This window comes from Thalassophryne amazonica, chromosome 6, assembly GCF_902500255.1.
Source record: "Thalassophryne amazonica chromosome 6, fThaAma1.1, whole genome shotgun sequence".
Lineage (NCBI taxonomy): Eukaryota > Metazoa > Chordata > Actinopteri > Batrachoidiformes > Batrachoididae > Thalassophryne > Thalassophryne amazonica.
The window spans coordinates 5646113-5668639 of NC_047108.1; the positions used below are offsets into that span (position 1 = coordinate 5646113).

General features: G+C 41.8%; 1 protein-coding gene across 1 annotated transcript in view; it reads left to right on the forward strand.

Moving 5' to 3' along the window:
- Nucleotides 1–5275: 5275 nt before the first annotated feature.
- The window catches only part of actr8 (actin related protein 8), a 40900-nt gene continuing 23648 nt past the window's right edge, over nt 5276–22527 (forward strand). Inside the window, exons 1-8 of the mRNA XM_034171683.1 lie at nt 5276–5482; nt 14696–14866; nt 14945–15055; nt 16571–16675; nt 18609–18782; nt 20136–20229; nt 20315–20447; nt 20532–20685. Of these exons, the coding sequence (XP_034027574.1) occupies nt 5360–5482; nt 14696–14866; nt 14945–15055; nt 16571–16675; nt 18609–18782; nt 20136–20229; nt 20315–20447; nt 20532–20685 (1065 nt within the window). The 5' untranslated portion in view covers nt 5276–5359. The remainder of the gene's footprint in view (nt 5483–14695; nt 14867–14944; nt 15056–16570; nt 16676–18608; nt 18783–20135; nt 20230–20314; nt 20448–20531; nt 20686–22527) is intronic.

A 22527-nucleotide genomic window follows, 5' to 3' on the forward strand; every position in this document is an offset into this window, starting at 1 on the left:
GAATCAGACAGACAAAAGGTGACAGCTTTGCAGGAGCAGCCGGTAAGAATCCAGTCTGTGACTCTGAGGTGGAATCACAAAAACCAGTTGAAAACGCCACAAAACCTGAATCCCAAACCAAAGACTAACCTGGTCTGATGTGACGCAGTGTGTGTGTCCAAACACAGGAAGCCTTCACTCTGCAAACAGCTGAACGTGAAGCTGCAGGAAGTTTCACTTTTTCAGTGTCTCTGGTTTGAGTGTTTCTGTCACACCTTCATGATTTAGCCAACGTATGCTGCCATATGAAAAATGTGCTGAATACACTGGATACGTTGAACACGTTAAGGCAGTTGTCATACCATGATGATTTAGCCAGCATATACTGACAGTTCCATTTCCACCAAGTGGTCCGGGTCGGTACTGCACAGTATGTGTGGGTTGGAACAGTTAAGTCTGGCTTGGTTTGTGTTTCCAACGCTGGCAGAACCCTTTTGTTTGGCAGGTGGAACACGTAAATATTGACGAGCACGTCATTGAGCATGCGCACACTGTCGTGCGGCCTCTCCCCTCCAAACGGAGGCCAAACACAGGAATTTCACTTTATTTTATTTTGTTGTTGTCTTGGTGGATCATGTGATTTATTTTCATTGAGTGCAGAATGCTGAAGAATCAACTGATGTCTGGTAAATGCTGGTATGAATGAATGAGGCGCTGTGACTTTTTCAACTTTTTATTTTCTTGTGGTGCAAAGTGCCAGCGTTCTCTGGTTCAGGCTGAGAAATGCACAAAACACAGAGGGACTTCTTTGAAAACACTACATTTCTTCAGCCACAACAAAAAACTAAAGTATTTTCAGCGCCGTTTTCCAAAATCAGGAGGCTTTATGTGGATACGTTTTTGTGAGGCTGTGATGATGAATCTGAAACGAACAGTAAGATTAAAACTTTATATTTACTCCATGTGTGAATGGTTTTAATATTTGAAACAGTCTGTTCGCATGAGGACTGCAGCTTTCAGCCAATCAATGGGCATATTTTGACTTATGAGTAACTTACAAGAAACGTGTGTCAACAATCGCATAGCTTATGTCCCGCATATCAATCAATCAATTTTTTTATATAGCGCCACATCACAACAAACAGTTGCCCCAAGGCGCTTTATATTGTAAGGCAAGGCCATACAATAATTATGTAAAACCCCAACGGTCAAAACGACCCCCTGTGAGCAAGCACTTGCCTATAGTGGGAAGGAAAAACTCCCTTTTAACAGGAAGAAACCTCCAGCAGAACCAGGCTCAGGGAGGGGCAGTCTTCTGCTGGGACTGGTTGGGGCTGAGGGAGAGAACCAGGAAAAAGACATGCTGTGGAGGGGAGCAGAGATCAATCACTAATGATTAAATGCAGAGTGGTGCATACAGAGCAAAAAGAAAGAAACAGTGCATCATGGGAACCCCCCAGCAGTCTACGTCTATAGCAGCATAACTAAGGGATGGTTCAGGGTCACCTGATCCAGCCCTAACTATAAGCTTTAGCAAAAAGGGAAGTTTTAAGCCTAATCTTAAAAGTAGAGAGGGTGTCTGTCTCCCTGATCTGAATTGGGAGCTGGTTCCACAGGAGAGGAGCCTGAAAGCTGAAGGCTCTGCCTCCCATTCTACTCTTACAAACCCTAGGAACTACAAGTAAGCCTGCAGTCTGAGAGCGAAGCGCTCTATTGGGGTGATATGGTACTACGAGGTCCCTAAGATAAGATGGGACCTGATTATTCAAAACCTTATAAGTAAGAAGAAGAATTTTAAATTCTATTCTAGAATTAACAGGAAGCCAATGAAGAGAGGCCAATATGGGTGAGATATGCTCTCTCCTTCTAGTCCCCGTCAGTACTCTAGCTGCAGCATTTTGAATTAACTGAAGGCTTTTTAGGGAACTTTTAGGACAACCTGATAATAATGAATTACAATAGTCCAGCCTAGAGGAAATAAATGCATGAATTAGTTTTTCAGCATCACTCTGAGACAAGACCTTTCTGATTTTAGAGGTATTGCGTAAATGCAAAAAAGCAGTCCTACATATTTGTTTAATATGCGCTTTGAATGACATATCCTGATCAAAAATGACTCCAAGATTTCTCACAGTATTACTAAAGGTCAGGGTAATGCCATCCAGCGTAAGGATCTGGTTAGACACCATGTTTCTAAGATTTGTGGGGCCAAGTACAATAACTTCAGTTTTATCTGAGTTTAAAAGCAGGAAATTAGAGGTCATCCATGTCTTTATGTCTGTAAGACAATCCTGCAGTTTAGCTAATTGGTGTGTGTCCTCTGGCTTCATGGATAGATAAAGCTGGGTATCATCTGCGTAACAATGAAAATTTAAGCAATACCGTCTAATAATACTGCCTAAGGGAAGCATGTATAAAGTGAATAAAATTGGTCCTAGCACAGAACCTTGTGGAACTCCGCAATTAACTTTAGTCTGTGAAGAAGATTCCCCATTTACATGAACAAATTGTAATCTATTAGACAAATATGATTCAAACCACCGCAGCGCAGTGCCTTTAATACCTATGGCATGCTCTAATCTCTGTAATAAAATTTTATGGTCAACAGTATCAAAAGCAGCACTGAGGTCTAACAGAACAAGCACAGAGATGAGTCCACTGTCCGAGGCCATAAGAAGATCATTTGTAACCTTCACTAATGCTGTTTCTGTACTATGATGAATTCTAAAACCTGACTGAAACTCTTCAAATAGACCATTCCTCTGCAGATGATCAGTTAGCTGTTTTACAACTACCCTTTCAAGAATTTTTGAGAGAAAAGGAAGGTTGGAGATTGGCCTATAATTAGCTAAGATAGCTGGGTCAAGTGATGGCTTTTTAAGTAATGGTTTAATTACTGCCACCTTAAAAGCCTGTGGTACATAGCCAACTAACAAAGATAGATTGATCATATTTAAGATTGAAGCATTAAATAATGGTAGGGCTTCCTTGAGCAGCCTGGTAGGAATGGGGTCTAATAAACATGTTGATGCATATGTGGGACATATGAGCCATACGCTGGCATACTTAAAAAATATTGTGCATGCCCAAAATTTTTCAACATATTCGCCATATTACAACGTATATCATTGTGCTTCAACATGCTCTTAACTTATAGAAAACCTACCCATAACTTATTAGACGTATGCCCGTGTATACCAGTGTTTTTAATATGGTTGGCATACGGTGACTAAATCGTCAAGGTGTGACAGGAGTGTTATAACAACTGCAGATCGGACAGAAAATTATGTCATCATACTCAACAAGATGGAGTTCAAGAGATTTAACAGACTTTGTACTTTATAGTACTTTTATGTGCTATATGTACTTTTTACATCTTTATAAGTGTTCAGTTGACAAATGGCACTGTCAAACTGTGAATTTACTGACAGCCTAAGAAGAACAAGAAATGAATACAAACTGAAGGTCCTCAGTAGATACTGAAACGTTGAAATGTATTTTCATTAACAAGAAGAATCAGGTTCTTCTGAGGTTTTTTTTTTTGTTTGTTTGTTTGTTTTAATAATGTACACTTTGTTGAATCACAGTGTTATTTGTCTGTGGATGCCTTTGTTATTCACTGGTTTTCTGTTTCAAATAAAAATAGTCAGATGGTCGAACTGAGCGTGTAACTACTTTATCATCTCTGAACAGCTGCAACTCCACCCTCTCACGTGCAGTAAAAAAAAACAAAACGAATGTCAGAGTCAGGATGGCAACCTGATGACCTGAGAGGCGTAAAGGAGGCTCTCAGCCTTACAAGAGCCCCAGGCACATCCGGAGAGCCAGGTCCCAGAATTGTGAAGGAGCCCCAGTACCACAGAGGACCCCAGGAACCCCCTCTTCACTGCCATCAGCTGATTACATCCACACTACTCTTTGGGAGTATGGTATTAAAAGCAGAGCTGAAATCAACAAAGAGAGACTGGCAGTAAAGCTTCTGGACATTGGACTCCCAGTTAACACCTGCTGCTGGATCAGAGAATTTCTCTCTGACTGGGTGCAGAGAGTCAGATTTGGTTCCCATCCCTCCACAGACCTCAGCATCGGCTCTCCACAGGGCAAAGTTGTTATATTCCCTGATGACACCACCTTAGTGGGGCTTATCTCTGGAGGTGACCAGACAGTTTACAGGGAGGTAGTCCAGAGGCTGGTGGGGTGGTGAGCGGACATCAACCTGGTCCTCAACTCCTCAAAGACAAAGGAGCTGACTGTGGACTTCAGAAGGAGGAAAACCGATCTGCAGCCTGTCTACAGAGATGTGGAATGTGTGGAAAGGGCATCCAGCTTCCGGTTCCAGGGTGTGCACATGGATACAGACCTATAATGACGCTCCAACACCTCAGCGGTCGCAACGAAAACCCAACAGTGGGTCCACTTACTGAGGGCCATCAGGAGGATCAACTTGAAGAGGGAACTGATGACCGTCTTCTACCATTACTCCATCGTGTGTGATAATGTACTGCATCTCTGTGTGGTTCACTAGCTGTACCACAAAAAGGTACTTCAGAGGATCATTAAGAGAGCACAAAAAAACCCATTGGCCAGCCTCTGCCCTCCCTAAAGGACCTGTGTAGCACCGGATGTCTCAGGCGGGCATGATGAGATAATCATTTACCCCAATTTTGTGATCATCAGTCCCCATTTCGCTCCATTTCGTATTTTAGTAAGGCCCCTTTACTTACACAACAAATGAATGTGGAATCATTTTTATATAATCAACATGTGCAATAATCTTTCTTACGTCATACATTTGTCTCTATGTTTTTAGCTCTTCAGTTTGTGTGTAGTGTCTTTCTTTGATAAATGCATGCCTTGTTTAGTTAGTTATGTTTTTTGGGGTTGCACAGAGGAGGACGACTATGCCCCAATTTTGTTGTGCTAATATACCCTGTACAACTGTGCAATGACAATAAAGATTCTTGATCTCAATCTGAAAATATTAATAACAGGAACCTCCGTACTGTCTTTGGGGTGTCAGCTAAATGCCACTTTCTGTTGATGCATTGATGAGTTTTTAAAGCTATATGACTGTATTTTATGTAACATTGAATATGTTTTATGCTTTAGAAAATGTTATGTTTTAATTTGAATATGTTGGTGCAGAAAATGAATAAAAATGACTTCATATACACTGCAGTGCTGCATTGTTTCTTGCAGTTATATAAAGCTTATCAGCAGGTGGCGTAGTTGTTCGCCACTCCGAGAGGGGGCGGTAATGCTCATTTTGGTTTAAACTTGCAATGAAAGGAGCGCGATGTTTCCTGTCACGTGACTAAGAAGACGCGGTGGACGGTTTCTCGTGTGTTGCTCGTTCTTCAAAGCTAATCGAACGGTGATCATGACTCAGGCTGAGAAAGAACAAGAAAACGGCAAAGAGAAGGAAAAGGAGAAAGAGAAGGAGCAGCAGCGCGGGGTGAAGAGGCCGATAGCTCCTCCTGCTGTCCCGGAGCTCCTGCAGGAGGTGAGAGAAGGACGAGGAGCACAAACTGCTCAGGAGATGAAAGCCACACTTCTAGTGGAATAATATGTTAAAAAAAAATGTTTTAAAGTTTGTTTTGTAGGTTTTGCTTTCAATGAAAAGTAGCTGCCGGTTGCCACGCCCCCTTCTCCACAGGTAGGTGTGGGCGTGTCTAAACCTTAGGTTGTTTTTTTGTTTTGTTTTTCGAAAAAAATAAAATTATACAAATACAACGCCAGGGGTTCCAAGCAAAATATAAATGAAATAAGAATGGAGTACACAACGTAAAAAAAAATGAAATTATAAGAATACATTAAATTTTGACCACAGTTGCTTTGTTAGATAATGTCTTAACAGAGGACTCTGTTTCTTTTTTAAAGGAATAAAAAGGTTTATTTTTTAACATCTTACATTGATGGATATAAACTTGGCCAGAAATAAAATGAGATTACAAAGAAAATAAGCATCATCCAAATCTCTACTATAAAAAGTAGAACCAAACAATACTTATTTCTGTTCTTTTTTTTGTTTTGTTTTTTTAAGGACAAAAGCCTCGCCATAAACTCCATGTGTGTTCACATGTCCAAAGTAAATGGAAGACAGCCTCTGGGTGTTTATTACAAAAAGTGCGAGACCCATCAGTGTCCGTGAATCTTACTAGAAAAGATTTGACAGGATAATAGCAATAAATGATTTGAAAGGAGATTTCTTTAACTTTATAAATCAGTAGATATCTATTAGGAAGAGATCACAGTTTTTCTCAGCATAAGTCTTGAACAAGTTTAATAATCTAGGTTGAAATTACATATGGGACAGAGATGCATTCAGATTGGAATAAGGTATGGATTTTTTTTTTTTAACAGGATGCTGGTTGAAAACATATTGTTTTATTATTGTTATTATCATTATTATTATTATTATTAGGTGTTGCAATAGGAGGAAAAGTACAACCCTTATAGAGCAGGACGCCACTAGATGGAATAGCATGAAAAATAATCACAAATTTTTTATGTGTCACAGGGATCTTATCAAATCAAATCAATTTTATTTATATAGCGCCAAATCACAACAAACAGTTGCCCCAAGGCGCTTTATATTGTAAGGCAAAAGCCATACAATAATTACAGAAAAACCCGAACGGTCAAAACGACCCCCTGTGAGCAAGCACTTGGCGACAGTGGGAAGGAAAAACTCCCTTTTAACAGGAAGAAGCCTCCAGCAGAACCAGGCTCAGGGAGGGGCAGTCTTCTGCTGGGACTGGTTGGGGCTGAGGGGAGAGAACCAGGAAAAAGACATGCTGTGGAAGAGAGCAGAGATCAATCACTAATGATTAAATGCAGAGTGGTGCATGCAGAGCAAAAAGAGAAAGAAACACTCAGTGCATCATGGGAACCCCCCAGCAGTCTAAGTCTATAGCAGCATAACTAAGGGATGGTTCAGGGTCACCTGATCCAGCCCTAACTATAAGCTTTAGCAAAAAGGAAAGTTTTAAGCCTAATCTTAAAAGTAGAGAGGGTGTCTGTCTCCCTGATCCGAATTGGGAGCTGGTTCCACAGGAGAGGAGCCTGAAAGCTGAAGGCTCTGCCTCCCATTCTACTCTTACAAACCCTAGGAACTACAAGTAAGCCTGCAGTCTGAGAGCAAAGGGCTCTATTGGGGTTATATGGTACTATGAGGTCCCTAAGATAAGATGGGACCTGATTATTCAAAACCTTATAAGTAAGAAGAAGAATTTTAAATTCTATTCTAGAATTAACAGGAAGCCAATGAAGAAAGGCCAATGTGGGTGAAATATGCTCTCTCCTTCTAGTCCCTGTCAGTACTCTAGCTGCAGCATTTTGAATTAACTGAAGGCTTTTCAGGGAACTTTTAGGACAACCTGATAATAATGAGCTACAATAGTCCAGCCTAGAGGAAATAAATGCATGAATTAGTTTTTCAGCATCACTCTGAGACAAGACCTTTCTAATTTTAGAGATATTGCGCAAATGCAAAAAAGCAGTCCTACATATTTGTTTAATATGTGCATTGAAGGACATATCCTGATCAAAAATGACTCCAAGATTTCTCACAGGTCTGTGAGGAAGACTCCCCATTTACATGAACAAATTGTAATCTATTAGATAAATATGATTCAAACCACCGCAGCGCAGTGCCTTTAATACCTATGGCATGCTCTAATCTCTGTAATACAATTTTATGGTCAACAGTATCAAAAGCAGCACTGAGGTCTAACAGGACAAGCACAGAGATGAGTCCACTGTCTGAGGCCATAAGAAGATCTTTGTAACATTTGTAACATCCTGTTCCGGAGCACAGCGGTGTTTTTCTGTATCTGTTAGCTGTTTAATCTGCGCAGTTAGATTGATCTAGTTATCTAGATTACGATTTGTTTCCCAGTGTAATCTTTACGTGCCTTAACTAAAGCACTCCTTCTGCTGAATCACCTCTAAATTATTTACACATTATTCACTTTGCGTGTTTTTAGGAATCCGCTAGCTTAGCGTAGCTACTAGCTCTTAGCCGATTTAGCATGGTGGCTTCTCCTGTCTCTCCCGCACTTTTCTGCTCTGGGTGTGAAATGTTTAGTTATTCCTCGGCCTCCTTTAGCAGTAACGGTACTTGTAATAAGTGTAGCTTATTCGTAGCTTTGGAGGCCAGGCTGGGCGAATTGGAGACTCGGCTCCGCACCGTGGAAAATTCTACAGCTAGCCAGGCCCCTGTAGTCGGTGCGGACCAAGGTAGCTTAGCCGCCGTTAGTTCCCCTCTGGCAGATCCCGAGCAGCCGGGAAAGCAGGCCGACTGGGTGACTGTGAGGAGGAAGCGTAGCCCTAAACAGAAGCCCCGTGTACACCGCCAACCCGTTCACATCTCTAACCGTTTTTCCCCACTCGACGACACACCCGCCGAGGATCAAACTCTGGTTATTGGCGACTCTGTTTTGAGAAATGTGAAGTTAGCGACACCAGCAACCATAGTCAATTGTCTTCCGGGGGCCAGAGCAGGCGACATTGAAGGAAATTTGAAACTGCTGGCTAAGGCTAAGCGTAAATTTGGTAAGATTGTAATTCACGTCGGCAGTAATGACACCCGGTTACGCCAATCGGAGGTCACTAAAATTAACATTAAATCGGTGTGTAACTTTGCAAAAACAATGTCGGACTCTGTAGTTTTCTCTGGGCCCCTCCCCAATCAGACCGGGAGTGACATGTTTAGCCGCATGTTCTCCTTGAATTGCTGGCTGTCTGAGTGGTGTCCAAAAAATGAGGTGGGCTTCATAGATAATTGGCAAAGCTTCTGGGGAAAACCTGGTCTTGTTAGGAGAGACGGCATCCATCCCACTTTGGATGGAGCAGCTCTCATTTCTAGAAATCTGGCTAATTTTCTTAAATCCTCCAAACCGTGACTATCCAGGGTTGGGACCAGGAAGCAGAGTTGTAGTCTTACACACCTCTCTGCAGCTTCTCTCCCCCTGCCATCCCCTCATTACCCCATCCCCGTAGAGACGGTGCCTGCTCCCAGACTACCAATAACCAGCAAAAATCTATTTAAGCATAAAAATTCAAAAAGAAAAAATAATATAGCACCTTCAACTGCACCACAGACTAAAACAGTTAAATGTGGTCTATTAAACATTAGGTCTCTCTCTTCTAAGTCCCTGTTGGTAAATGATATAATAATTGATCAATATATTGATTTATTCTGCCTTACAGAAACCTGGTTACAGCAGGATGAATATGTTAGTTTAAATGAGTCAACACCCCCGAGTCACACTAACTGTCAGAATGCTCGTAGCACGGGCCGGGGCGGTGGATTAGCAGCAATCTTCCATTCCAGCTTATTAATTAATCAAAAACCCAGACAGAGCTTTAATTCATTTGAAAGCTTGTCTCTTAGTCTTGTCCATCCAAATTGGAAGTCCCAAAAACCAGTTTTATTTGTTATTATCTATCGTCCACCTGGTCGTTACTGTGAGTTTCTCTGTGAATTTTCAGACCTTTTGTCTGACTTAGTGCTTAGCTCAGATAAGATAATTATAGTGGGCGATTTTAACATCCACACAGATGCTGAGAATGACAGCCTCAACACTGCATTTAATCTATTATTAGACTCTATTGGCTTTGCTCAAAAAGTAAATGAGTCCACCCACCACTTTAATCATATCTTAGATCTTGTTCTGACTTATGGTATGGAAATAGAAGACTTAACAGTATTCCCTGAAAACTCCCTTCTGTCTGATCATTTTTTAATAACATTTACATTTACTCTGATGGACTACCCAGCAGTAGGGAATAAGTTTCATTACACTAGAAGTCTTTCAGAAAGCGCTGTAACTAGGTTTAAGGATATGATTCCTTCTTTATGTTCTCTAATGCCATATAACAACACAGTGCAGAGTAGCTACCTAAACTCTGTAAGGGAGATAGAGTATCTCGTCAATAGTTTTACATCCTCATTGAAGACAGCTTTGGATGCTGTAGCTCCTCTGAAAAAGAGAGCTTTAAATCAGAAGTGTCTGACTCCATGGTATAACTCTCAAACTCGTAGCTTAAAGCAGATAACCCGTAAGTTGGAGAGGAAATGGCGTCTCACTAATTTAGAAGATCTTCACTTAGCCTGGAAAAAGAGTCTGTTGCTCTATAAAAAAGCCCTCCGTAAAGCTAGGACATCTTTCTACTCATCACTAATTGAAGAAAATAAGAACAACCCCAGGTTTCTTTTCAGCACTGTAGCCAGGCTGACAAAGAGTCAGAGCTCTATTGAGCTGAGTATTCCATTAACTTTAACTAGTAATGAGTTCATGACTTTCTTTGCTAACAAAATTTTAACTATTAGAGAAAAAATTACTCATAACCATCCCAAAGACGTATCGTTATCTTTGGCTGCTTTCAGTGATGCCGGTATTTGGTTAGACTCTTTCTCTCCGATTGTTCTGTCTGAGTTATTTTCATTAGTTACTTCATCCAAACCATCAACATGTTTATTAGACCCCATTCCTACCAGGCTGCTCAAGGAAGCCCTACCATTATTTAATGCTTCGATCTTAAATATGATCAATCTATCTTTGTTAGTTGGCTATGTACCACAGGCTTTTAAGGTGGCAGTAATTAAACCATTACTTAAAAAGCCATCACTTGACCCAGTTATCTTAGCTAATTATAGGCCAATCTCCAACCTTCCTTTTCTCTCAAAAATTCTTGAAAGGGTAGTTGTAAAACAGCTAACTGATCATCTGCAGAGGAATGGTCTATTTGAAGAGTTTCAGTCAGGTTTTAGAATTCATCATAGTACAGAAACAGCATTAGTGAAGGTTACAAATGATCTTCTTATGGCCTCGGACGGTGGACTCATCTCTGTGCTTGTTCTGTTAGACCTCAGTGCTGCTTTTGATACTGTTGACCATGAAATTTTATTACAGAGATTAGAGCATGCCATAGGTATTAAAGGCACTGCGCTGCGGTGGTTTGAATCGTATTTGTCTAATAGATTACAATTTGTTCATGTAAATGGGGAATCTTCTTCACAGACTAAAGTTAATTATGGAGTTCCACAAGGTTCTGTGCTAGGACCAATTTTATTCACTTTATATATGCTTCCCTTAGGCAGTATTATTAGACGGTATTGCTTAAATTTTCATTGTTACGCAGATGATACCCAGCTTTATCTATCCATGAAGCCAGACGACACACACCAATTAGCTAAACTGCAGGATTGTCTTACAGACATAAAGACATGGATGACCTCTAATTTCCTGCTTTTAAACTCAGATAAAACTGAAGTTATTGTACTTGGCCCCACAAATCTTAGAAACATGGTGTCTAACCAGATCCTTACTGTGGATGGCATTACCCTGACCTCTAGTAATACAGTGAGAAATCTTGGAGTCATTTTTGATCAGGATATGTCATTCAAAGCGCATATTAAACAAATATGTAGGACTGCTTTTTTGCATTTACGCAATATCTCTAAAATCAGAAAGGTCTTGTCTCAGAGTGATGCTGAAAAACTAATTCATGCATTTATTTCCTCTAGGCTGGACTATTGTAATTCATTATTATCAGGTTGTCCTAAAAGTTCCCTAAAAAGCCTTCAGTTAATTCAAAATGCTGCAGCTAGAGTACTGACGGGGACTAGAAGGAGAGAGCATATCTCACCCATATTGGCCTCTCTTCATTGGCTTCCTGTTAATTCTAGAATAGAATTTAAAATTCTTCTTCTTACTTATAAGGTTTTGAATAATCAGGTCCCATCTTATCTTAGGGACCTCGTAGTACCATATCACCCCAATAGAGCGCTTCGCTCTCAGACTGCAGGCTTACTTGTAGTTCCTAGGGTTTGTAAGAGTAGAATGGGAGGCAGAGCCTTCAGCTTTCAGGCTCCTCTCCTGTGGAACCAGCTCCCAATTCAGATCAGGGAGACAGACACCCTCTCTACTTTTAAGATTAGGCTTAAAACTTTCCTTTTTGCTAAAGCTTATAGTTAGGGCTGGATCAGGTGACCCTGAACCATCCCTTAGTTATGCTGCTATAGACGTAGACTGCTGGGGGGTTCCCATGATGCACTGTTTCTTTCTCTTTTTGCTCTGTATGCACCACTCTGCATTTAATCATTAGTGATCGATCTCTGCTCCCCTCCACAGCATGTCTTTTTCCTGGTTCTCTCCCTCAGCCCCAACCAGTCCCAGCAGAAGACTGCCCCTCCCTGAGCCTGGTTCTGCTGGAGGTTTCTTCCTGTTAAAAGGGAGTTTTTCCTTCCCACTGTAGCCAAGTGCTTGCTCACAGGGGGTCGTTTTGACCGTTGGGGTTTTACATAATTATTGTATGGCCTTGCCTTACAATATAAAGCGCCTTGGGGCAACTGTTTGTTGTGATTTGGCGCTATATAAAAAAAATTGATTGATTGATTGATTGTAACCTTCACTAATGCTGTTTCTGTACTATGATGAATTCTGAAACCTAACTGAAACTCTTCAAATAGACCATTCCTCTGCAGATGATCAGTTAGCTGTTTTACAACTACCCTTTCAAGAATTTTTGAGAGAAAAGGAAGGTTGGAGATTGGCCTATAATTAGCTAAGATAGCTGGGTCAAGTGATGGCTTTTTAAGTAATGGTTTAATTACTGCCACCTTAAAAGCCTGTGGTACATAGCCAACTAATAAAGATAGATTGATCATATTTAAGATCGAAGCATTAATTAATGGTAGGGCTTCCTTGAGCAGCCTGGTAGGAATGGGGTCTAATAAACATGTTGATGGTTTGGAGGAAGTAACTAATGAAAATAACTAAGACAGAACAATCGGAGAGAAAGAGTCTAACTAAATACCAGCATTACTGAAAGCAGCCAAAGATAACGATACGTCTTTGGGATGGTTATGAGTAATTTTTTCTCTAATAGTTAAAATTTTATTAGCAAAGAAAGTCATGAAGTCATTACTAGTTAAAGTTAAAGGAATACTCGGCTCAATAGAGCTCTGACTCTTTGTCAACCTGGCTACAGTGCTGAAAAGAAACCTGGGGTTGTTCTTATTTTCTTCAATTAGTGATGAGTAGTAAGATGTCCTAGCTTTACGGAGGGCTTTTTTATAGAGCAACAGACTCTTTTTCCAGGCTAAGTGAAGATCTTCTAAATTAGTGAGACGCCATTTCCTCTCCAACTTACGGGTTATCTGCTTTAAGCTGCGAGTTTGTGAGTTATACCATGGAGTCAGGCACTTCTGATTTAAGGCTCTATTTTTCAGAGGAGCTACAGCATCCAAAGTTGTGCTCAATGAGGATGTAAAACTATTGACGAGATAATCTATCTCACTCAGAGTTTAGGTAGCTACTCTGTACTGTGTTGGTATATGGCATTGGAGAACATAACAAAGAAGGAATCATATCCTTAAACCTAGTTACAGCGCTTTCCGAAAGACTTCTATTGTAATGAAACTTATTCCCCACTGCTGGGTAGTCCATTAAAGTAAATGTAAATGTTAAGAAATGATCAGACAGAAGGGGGTTTTCAGGGAATACTGTTAAGTCTTCAATTTCCATACCATAAGTCTAAAGTATGGTTAAAGTGGTGGGTGGACTCATTTACATTTTGAGCGAAGCCAATTGAGTCTAATAATAGATTAAATGCAGTGTTGAGGTTGTCATTCTCAGCATCAGTGTGGATGTTAAAATAGCCCACTATAATTATCTTATCTGAGCTAAGCACTAAGTCAGACAAAAGGTCTGAAAATTCACAGAGAAACTCACAGTAACGACCAGGTGGACGGTTTTTGGGACTTCCAATTTGGATGGACAAGACTATCATAACAGAGAAATTATTGGTAATTAAACAGTTTTCCCTCTTTATTGAAACGTTTCACCTGTACAATACCATCCCTAACCGATTAAAAATAAGGAGTTCTTTTTGTAACAAACATCTGTATTGTTCCATATAAAATATGTATTAGGAGAATAATTTTGCTTATAAATAAGAAACCAGGCCAACAGCATTTACTTATGAAAATTTGAGAGAGAAAGACGCATTATTGTTTGCAGGAAAGGACTGAGAGCTGGTGTCAATTTATGGAGGAAAAAATATCCCGTCTATTAACATGATTCTGGTTCACACGCAGAAAGGGTAAACTCGGTACAAAACAATCTACCCGTTTTTCTCGCATGCTCAGAAGCAAATATAGAAATCTGGTACGGGGTAAACTCAGTGCATTACAACGGGAAGGTGGAAACTTCTGTAATTGTGCTTGGACCATATCAGAATTCTGCTGTTGTCCAAGACACAAATACAAAAAAAAACACACACAAAATTTTGCACAGATGTGGAATGATTGCTGAAATTTACAGCAAATTTAGAAAAAGTAATTTTGTGAGGTTGCTGGACATGCTGAGATGCTGACTACAAGCCTCAAATGATTGGTTTCTGGAGTGCAAAACCTTATGAGTTTGTCCATGTTGTCATACTGTGTGGAACGTCAATTTGACCAGTTGGAGCGCAGCCTACACAGTTGCCTTGGTGTTTAAGTGCCCCTAAACAAGGCACTGAACAGTAAAACTGCTAAACCTTGGAGTGTACCAGAAATTAGAAAACAATTGGAACAATATGCAAAATGTACATTTAGAATTTCACTGCAGACTGTTAAAATCCAAAACATTACATTTTATTCCCATCAACTTCATTTCATGTGTTAATATTCTTGTTTGTTTGTTTGTATATATTTATTTTGCAGCAGGTACAGAGTAATTTTGTGGTGGTGATCCACCCTGGCTCCAGGATGCTGCGCATCGGCCGAGCGACGGACACACTCCCTATGACTGTGCCGCACGTGATTGCACGCAGACACAAACAAAGTGGCCAGCCCAGGTTTGAGGACCCATGGCTGCTCAGAGACGGTCTGAATGTACGTCGTTAATCCATGAAAAAACAAAAACGCTCACGTTTGCCGCCACTCAAGCTCTGTTTACTGTGTGACCTGCAGAAACCTGAGAGTAACGATCAGAGACAGAATGGTCTGAAGATGGTGGACCAGGCCATCTGGTCCAAGAAGATGTCCACTGGCGTGCGGAGGACGCCTGTCTCTGCCGAACAGGTACGCCATATTTATCGAACCCAACTCCAATCTGTGACTACAGGAAAGATTCAATGACTTTTTGACATCCCAACAGTTACTTTCTTGGGTCAGCAGGATGTCAGCTGGGTGATTTAGTAAGTTGGTGTTTAGCAGTTTGTGTTGAGTCATTATGATCAACAAAGAATCTGCCAGAATCTCTCAGGTTCTTTGATCTCAGATATTTATCTCAGATAAATCTTTGTGGGGTTTGACATTCAAGAGTAACTCCCAGAACTGTCATATTTTTGCTCATGTCCTCTTAATTAGTGAGATACATGTTAATGAATTTTCAGCTAATTCGCTCACCTTTGTGACTTTATTAAATGGCCATATCTCAGAAGATGTAGCTGCTAAAGAGCTGGTTTTGGTGTTTTATTTTAAAGCTCCATAAACGCATTTCATCGACCAGAAGAGAATTTCACCAAATCGAAGTTTTCAAATGTATCATTCAAATTTAGCTTATGGCCTCAACAACATTCACTGAATATTTTGTGATGGGCACTCTGACAGCCTCTGAGCTATGGGCAGATATGCATCATGTTCACTTAAAAAGCACCTATAGTAACATATCTTGTCTATTTTTACTAGCAATTGCTCACCGGCTAATTTCATTTTCAACGTGATGTCAAAAGAAATTGATCTCTTGAGGTTATAATGCTTTCCAATTTCACTCTTCAAACAGTTTCTCATGAATCTCAATCATCTCACCAAGATTTACAGAAATCTGAGAGATGTCAGCAGATTCTTTGTTGATTTGACTGACTGAGTGCCACTGAGGCTGATAGGACGGGAATTTCAACACTGCACTTCATCCGTCACATTTCATGGCTAAAAGATTTGAAATTTTGTTGACTTACTGTAAACAGACCTGTTCTTTTCATTAAGTTTGATGTCTGTACCTCCAGTGCTTTAGCGCCACCAACAGCTCACATTTGGAGGTGTGTTTATCTATGCACCTTTTGAGCCATATGCTCAGTTTTCACAAAATGACAGATGCTGCTGGAGTCACTGGATCACAGTGAGTTCAGCGCACCTCATGATGTCAGTTGCCACCATACCAGAAGGTTTTTTGGATTTTATGGAAAATGTTGGTGATGATGGAAAGTTTTGTTGGCTGTTGGTGGAAGTCCGTGTAGGTGCGTCTCAAAGGCAGCCAGTGCCGTGGGATGTTCGACCATGAGTTTTATTGGAGATACTCCGCTCTGAGTGTTTTTTTGTTTGTTTGTTTGTTTTTTCATGAATCTCTTGATACCAAGTCTGATATAATCAGTCTTCTCTATGGAAGAGACGGAGATCGTTAGGTTGTTGATTAGTTTCTTCTGGGTAATAATTAATCAGCAAAATCCTGTCAGCGTGAGCACAAACATCTGTGCCTTCCTTCCTTTTTGTAAGTCTCTGAAGTAACCGACTCATATTTGAAATTGTTGCAAGAATCAGACGGTTGGTGGATTGTAAATAAATAAATTATTTTACAATAACTTGTTTGTTTGTCAGGCCCGGGCATATAACTGTCAGATCCGTCCGGCGGTCCTGGACAGCAGCTCTAGGGTGAAGTGGACCAACACGTCTCACCATCCTCACTACCTGGTGGGCGAGGAGGTCAGTGCACGTATTGTTTCTGTCAAATCATCCATCCATCCATCCATTTTCTTCCGCTTTATCCGGAGTCGGGTTGCGGGGGCAGCAGCTCAAGCAAAGCCGCCCAGACCTCCTGATCCACACACACCTCCTCCAGCTCCTCCGGGGGAACCCCAAGGCGTTCCCAAGCCAGCCGAGAGATGTAATCCTTCCAGCGTGTCCTGGGTCTTCCCCGGGGCCTCCTCCCAATGGGATGTGCCCGGAACACCTCTCCAGCGAGGCGTCCAGGGGGCATCCGGAAAAGATGCCCGAGCCACCTCAACTGACTCCTTTCGACGTGGAGGAGCAGCGGCTCGACTCCGAGCTCCTCCCGAGTGACCGAGCTCCTCACCCTATCTCTAAGTGAGCGCCCAGCCACCCTGCAGAGGAAACTCATCTCGGCCGCTTGTACCCGCGATCTCGTTCTTTCGGTCATGAGCCAAATCTCATGACCATAGGTGAGGATTGGAACGTAGATCGATCGGTAAATCGAGAGCTTTGCCCCCCTACTCAGCTCTCTCTTCACCACGACAGTCCGATACAGCGACCGCATCACTGCAGACGCTGCACCGATCCATCTATCGATCTCACGCTCCATCCGTCCCTCACTCGTGAATAAGACCCCGAGATACTTAAACTCCTCCACTTGAGGCAAGGACACTCCACCGACCTGAAGAGGGCAAAGCACCTGTTTCCGGTCGAGAACCATGGCCTCGGATTTGGAGGTGCTGATTTTCATCCCGGACGCCTCACACTCGGCTGCAAACCGCCCCAGTGCACACTGAAGGTCCTGATTTGACGAAGCCAACGGAACCACATCGTCCGCAAACAGCAGAGACGAGATTCTGTGGTTCCCAAACCAGACCCCATCTACACCCTGGCTGCGCCTAGAAATTCTGTCCATAAAAATAATGAACAGAACCGGTGACAAAGGGCAGCCCTGGCGGAGGCCAACGTGCACTGGAAACAGGTTTGACTTACTACCGGCAATGCGAACCAAGCTCCTGCTGCGGTCGTACAGGGACTGGATAGCCCTTAGAAAAGGACCCCGGACCCCGTACTCCCGGAGCACTCCCCACAGGGTGCCCTGAGGGACACAGTCAAACGCCTTCTCCAGATCCACAAAACACATGTGGACTGGTTGGGCGAACTCCCATGAACCCTCGAGCACCCGATGGAGCGTGTAGAGCTGGTCCAGTGTGCTGCGACCAGGACGAAAACCACACTGCTCCTCCTGAATCCGAGGTTCGACCATCGGTCGAATTCTCCTCTCCAGTACTCTGGAATAGACCTTACTGTGGAGGCTGAGGAGTGTGATCCCCCTATAGTTGGAACCCACCCTCCGGTCCCCATTCTTAAACAGAGGGACCACCACCCCGGTCTGCCAATCCAGAGGCACTGTCCCCGATCGCCACGCGATGTTGCAGAGGCGTGTTGGCCACGACAGTCCCACAACATCCAGAGACTTAAGGTACTCAAGACGGATTTCATCCACCCCAGGAGCCTTGCCACCGAGGAGCTTTCCAACCACCTCGGTGACTTCTGCCTCGGTAATGGATGAGTCCACCTCTGGGTCCCCAGTCTCCGCCTCCTCTTCGGAAGACGTGACGATGGGATTGAGGAGATCCTCGAAGTCCTCCTTCCACCGCCCAACAACATCCCCAGTCAGAGTCAACAGCTCCCCACCCGCACCGTAAACAATGCCGGTGGAGAGCTGCTTCTGCCTCCTGAGGCGTCGGACGGTTTGCCAGAATCTCTTCGGGGCCGACCGATAGTCCTCCTCCATAGCCTCCCCAAACTCCTCCCAGACCCGAGTTTTTGCCTCTGCGACCGCACGGGCTGCGGCACGCTTGGCCTGTCAAATCAAACGCTCCCATTTCCCGAGTGTCCTGTGAGTGTCCCCTTGTCTCCCCAGGCTCTTTATGTGAATCCGTCGGACTGTTACGACCTGCACTGGCCTGTGGTCAGAGGTCAACTCAGCGTGCACGCTGGCCCAGGAGGCTCGCTGACGGCCGTCCTGGCCAACCTCGAGACCATTTGGAGTCACGTCATCCAAAAGCACCTGGAGATCCCCATCAAAGACTTGAAGGTGGGATTGGACGAACTGCCACGATTTGGGTTTTAATGATGCAAAGTGGTGCATTCTGCTAGTCTTTAAAAATAGAAAAAATTAAAAAGAAGAATTTTGATAGAAAAATTAGAATGAACGTGCAAGTTGACATTTTACAGTATGATCCAGAACCTGAAAATTCACTTTATTTGTGTAGCGCCAAAGTACTAACCGCACTCCCATAACAGCATGCCTGTGCCTGTGTGAGAGCATTGGCTCTTTATGACATCATAAAGCTGTTTCAAATAACCAAGAAACAAACAAGAAACTACTGTATTTTTTGTAGTATAAGGTGCTTTTTGTTGTTGTTGTTTTTGGTTTACTCCAGTAATAAAATACTGAATATCAGTAATAAAAAGTACACTGCAACAGTGCACAAAAATCCTAAATTAAAGAGCTGATAACACTGGTCAACACATTTTTTTCTTGTGTGGTGTTTTTTTTTTTTTACTATAGTTTAAAAGCTGTGCTTTTGAAGCTGTTTTTGTGATTAGTGGTGTCAAACTCCTCAATGAGTGAGCAGCCTTTGTGTAATCTGTCAATAGAGAACTTGCAGATTGTAAAAAAAATGTGATGTGATAGAGGAAATCTGAGCTCAGATTTGGATTCAGCACCCCAAAATTACCCTAAATCAGTTCAGAGACCATGCAAGAATTTTTTTTATTTTTTTTTTTTTGACCAGTGTTATGAATCTGCGTAAGCGTATTGTATCACTGGATAAAAAGAATTTGACCGCTAATCTCGTAATTACGAGAAAATATCTCATAATTACACATCAGGATTTCGTAATTCCGAGAAATGATCTTGTAATTACGAGATCAGGATCTCGTAATTATGAGAAAAGATCAGGTTTCTAAATTGTTTTATGTATATACTTCCATACGAGATCTTTTCTTGTAATTACAAGATCAGCTGTCAATTTTTTTTTTTTTTTATATATATCCAGTGAATGCAATACGCTTCCGTATGAATCCACAGCGAACTTTGTGTTGCTTTTTTTGTTGTTGTTGTTGTTGTTTGTTTCTTTCCAAGATTCCCTGAAGCAGTTTTTAAATGTGAATATTTTTGGGTTTATTTTACTCATTTCTTTACTCCTCTCTGGCAGTAAACTGAATGTCTTTGGGTTGTGGACAAAAGACATTTGAAAGCATTATTTCCATTGCTGAAAAACAATGATGGACATTTTTCACCATTTTATGATATTTTATGTGTGTAACAACTAATTGATTAATTAAGAAAATAATCAGTCATTTGTGAGAATAACGGTTGCAGCCCTGCTGTAAATGTTGGTGGTTCTTTGATTACTGCTTCTTTCTTGTGATTGTTGGGTAGTATTACAGATGCATCCTATTGGTCCCTGACATCTACAACAGGCAGCATGTGAAGGAAATGGTCAACATGCTGCTGCGTAACATGGGCTTCTCGGGTATGACGACATCACTTCCTGCTCGGTTGTCCGCTGACCCCAAAGCATCTGGGATCTTTGCACTCATCACCTTGTCTTCTCGTAGCCATCATAGTGCACCAGGAGTCTGTGTGCGCCACATTTGGCAGCGGCTTGAGCAGTGCGTGTGTGGTGGACGTGGGAGACCAGAAAACCAGTCTGTGCTGCGTGGAGGACGGCGTGTCGCACCGCAACTCCAGGTGGGCCAGACATTCATGTCTGTGCGTGTGTTTTGTTTTTAAACCCTGGCTCTGCATCACATGCCCTTTTGCTCTTCTTTGTAGGTTGTGTTTGGCGTATGGTGGCTCAGATGTGACCCGCACTTTCTTCTGGCTCCTGCAGAGAGCAGGCTTTCCCTATAGAGAGTGTCAGCTGTCCAACAGGCTGGACTGTCAGTTACTGCAGCATCTCAAAGAGACCTTCTGCCACCTCGACCAAGTATGAGAGCTGAGAAATACGAGAACGAGTCACAGGCGTCTGTGGAGAATGTTAAGATCTGCAGTAGTGAAACCCAAACTTCCTTCACTTTATTTGTGACATTTTCACCTGAACCATCTCCCTCAGATATAATTAACCTCCAGCCTGTTTTTTCATAATTAACAAGTTTTTGGTATTTTAGCACATTATCCTGTGACTTACAGGTTGAATTATTGTCTAAAAAGGCTTAAAACAATCCATATTCAACTTTTATATTTTTCAGACCCGAATAAATTGGCTGACCCTGTGCTACCTTTAAATCTAAATGCCATTATTTGATTTTATGTAACAGCTGAGTGGATCCTTGTCATTTGATTGGTGGCTTGTATGTCACATGACATGGAGTATTCCTACCATTTGCCGTTGTGTTTCATTTAAGGTGCAATAGTTCTTTTTACGAGTAGTGTGCAATTTTTGCAGCATTATTGCACGCTCCAACAACCGTGCGCACTCACACAACCGGGGGCGGTGTTTAGCTAAACATGGTGGAGTTTGTTTTGTTGACGGATGACGATTTGAAGGAGCTAATTGACGGTGCTAATTCTAACACACACTCATACAAACAAATCCACTACGGCGTAAGCTATCTGGAGGCATGAAGAGCTGTTAGGATGTAGTTAGACAAATTTCTGACACGACTTTTCGCTGGACTGAGGAAAGCAGACAGCATTCTGTACACGAACTCTGTGCACGGCATCATGGACTACATCGTCAGAATTTTTAAAATATCTAACTGTTTTTGCAAGTTGACTGAGAACAGTTTTGGACTCCTATAAGTTTGTGTTGGACTGTTGACATCAAAGCACCAATGACGCACACCAAAATGTAAGTCCCTTTTCTGTTGTTTATAAATTAATAAAATATTAAATGACAAGGATCTATTTTCACTGTTATATAAAACAAATAATTAATATTTTTTCATTCATTCAATGGAACAAATATTTAATTCAATGAAAGTTGTAACGTTCCATCGTTCACCTCATGAAATATTCATACCATTGAACTCTTAAACATTCATTATTTGTATAATATGTGTGCAGTAGTAATGACATATTTAGGCACCATCCCCCAGCCACACATTCTATCTATTATTTAATTCCAGTTTTACTTTCCTGTTCTATTGTATATTTGCTCATTTAGCTAACGTAACATCTTTACTGATGCTTACATGAGAGTGGGTGCTACATACAGCAGGTGGCAGACAAATCTGAAGTTAGCCACTGTCTATGAGTTCATCATTAGTCACTGTTTTAATTTGGTGAGTTCCAAGATGCTAGAATTTATTGTTTTTGCATTATTTCATCCGTAGAGTTGGCTGGGAAGAACTAACCCGGTCATCTGCAGATTTGGTAGTGTAGGGTTACATTTCAATGAATATATCAATATAGGACTGCTGGGATAGGCTCCATCTCTCCCCCAGGACCCTTATTTGGAGAAAGCAGTTGAAGGTGGTGTAGTGATATCCATGTAGGTGGAGCCATTTTGGCTCCAAGTTGTAGCATCCAGGTTTTATCCTGTTTAGACTGCTCTTGGTGAAGAGCCACCATGACTTTTTATTAATCAGCCCAAACTGCTCTATGGGTTTCCTGCCACCCAGCGATGTCTGTCCGTTAGTGTTAACCTTCATCACTGTTGACTGAGGTAAAAATGACTAATTTGTTTACTGGTTACCTACAACTATAAGCAACATGCTTGTTGTTGTGACCCCCAGAAGCCTGTACTCAATGTTCTTGAAATGGAGCAATTGACATTTACCATTAGTGCAGGTACAATAGAATTTTGCCAAGTACTCAAGTAGATTCA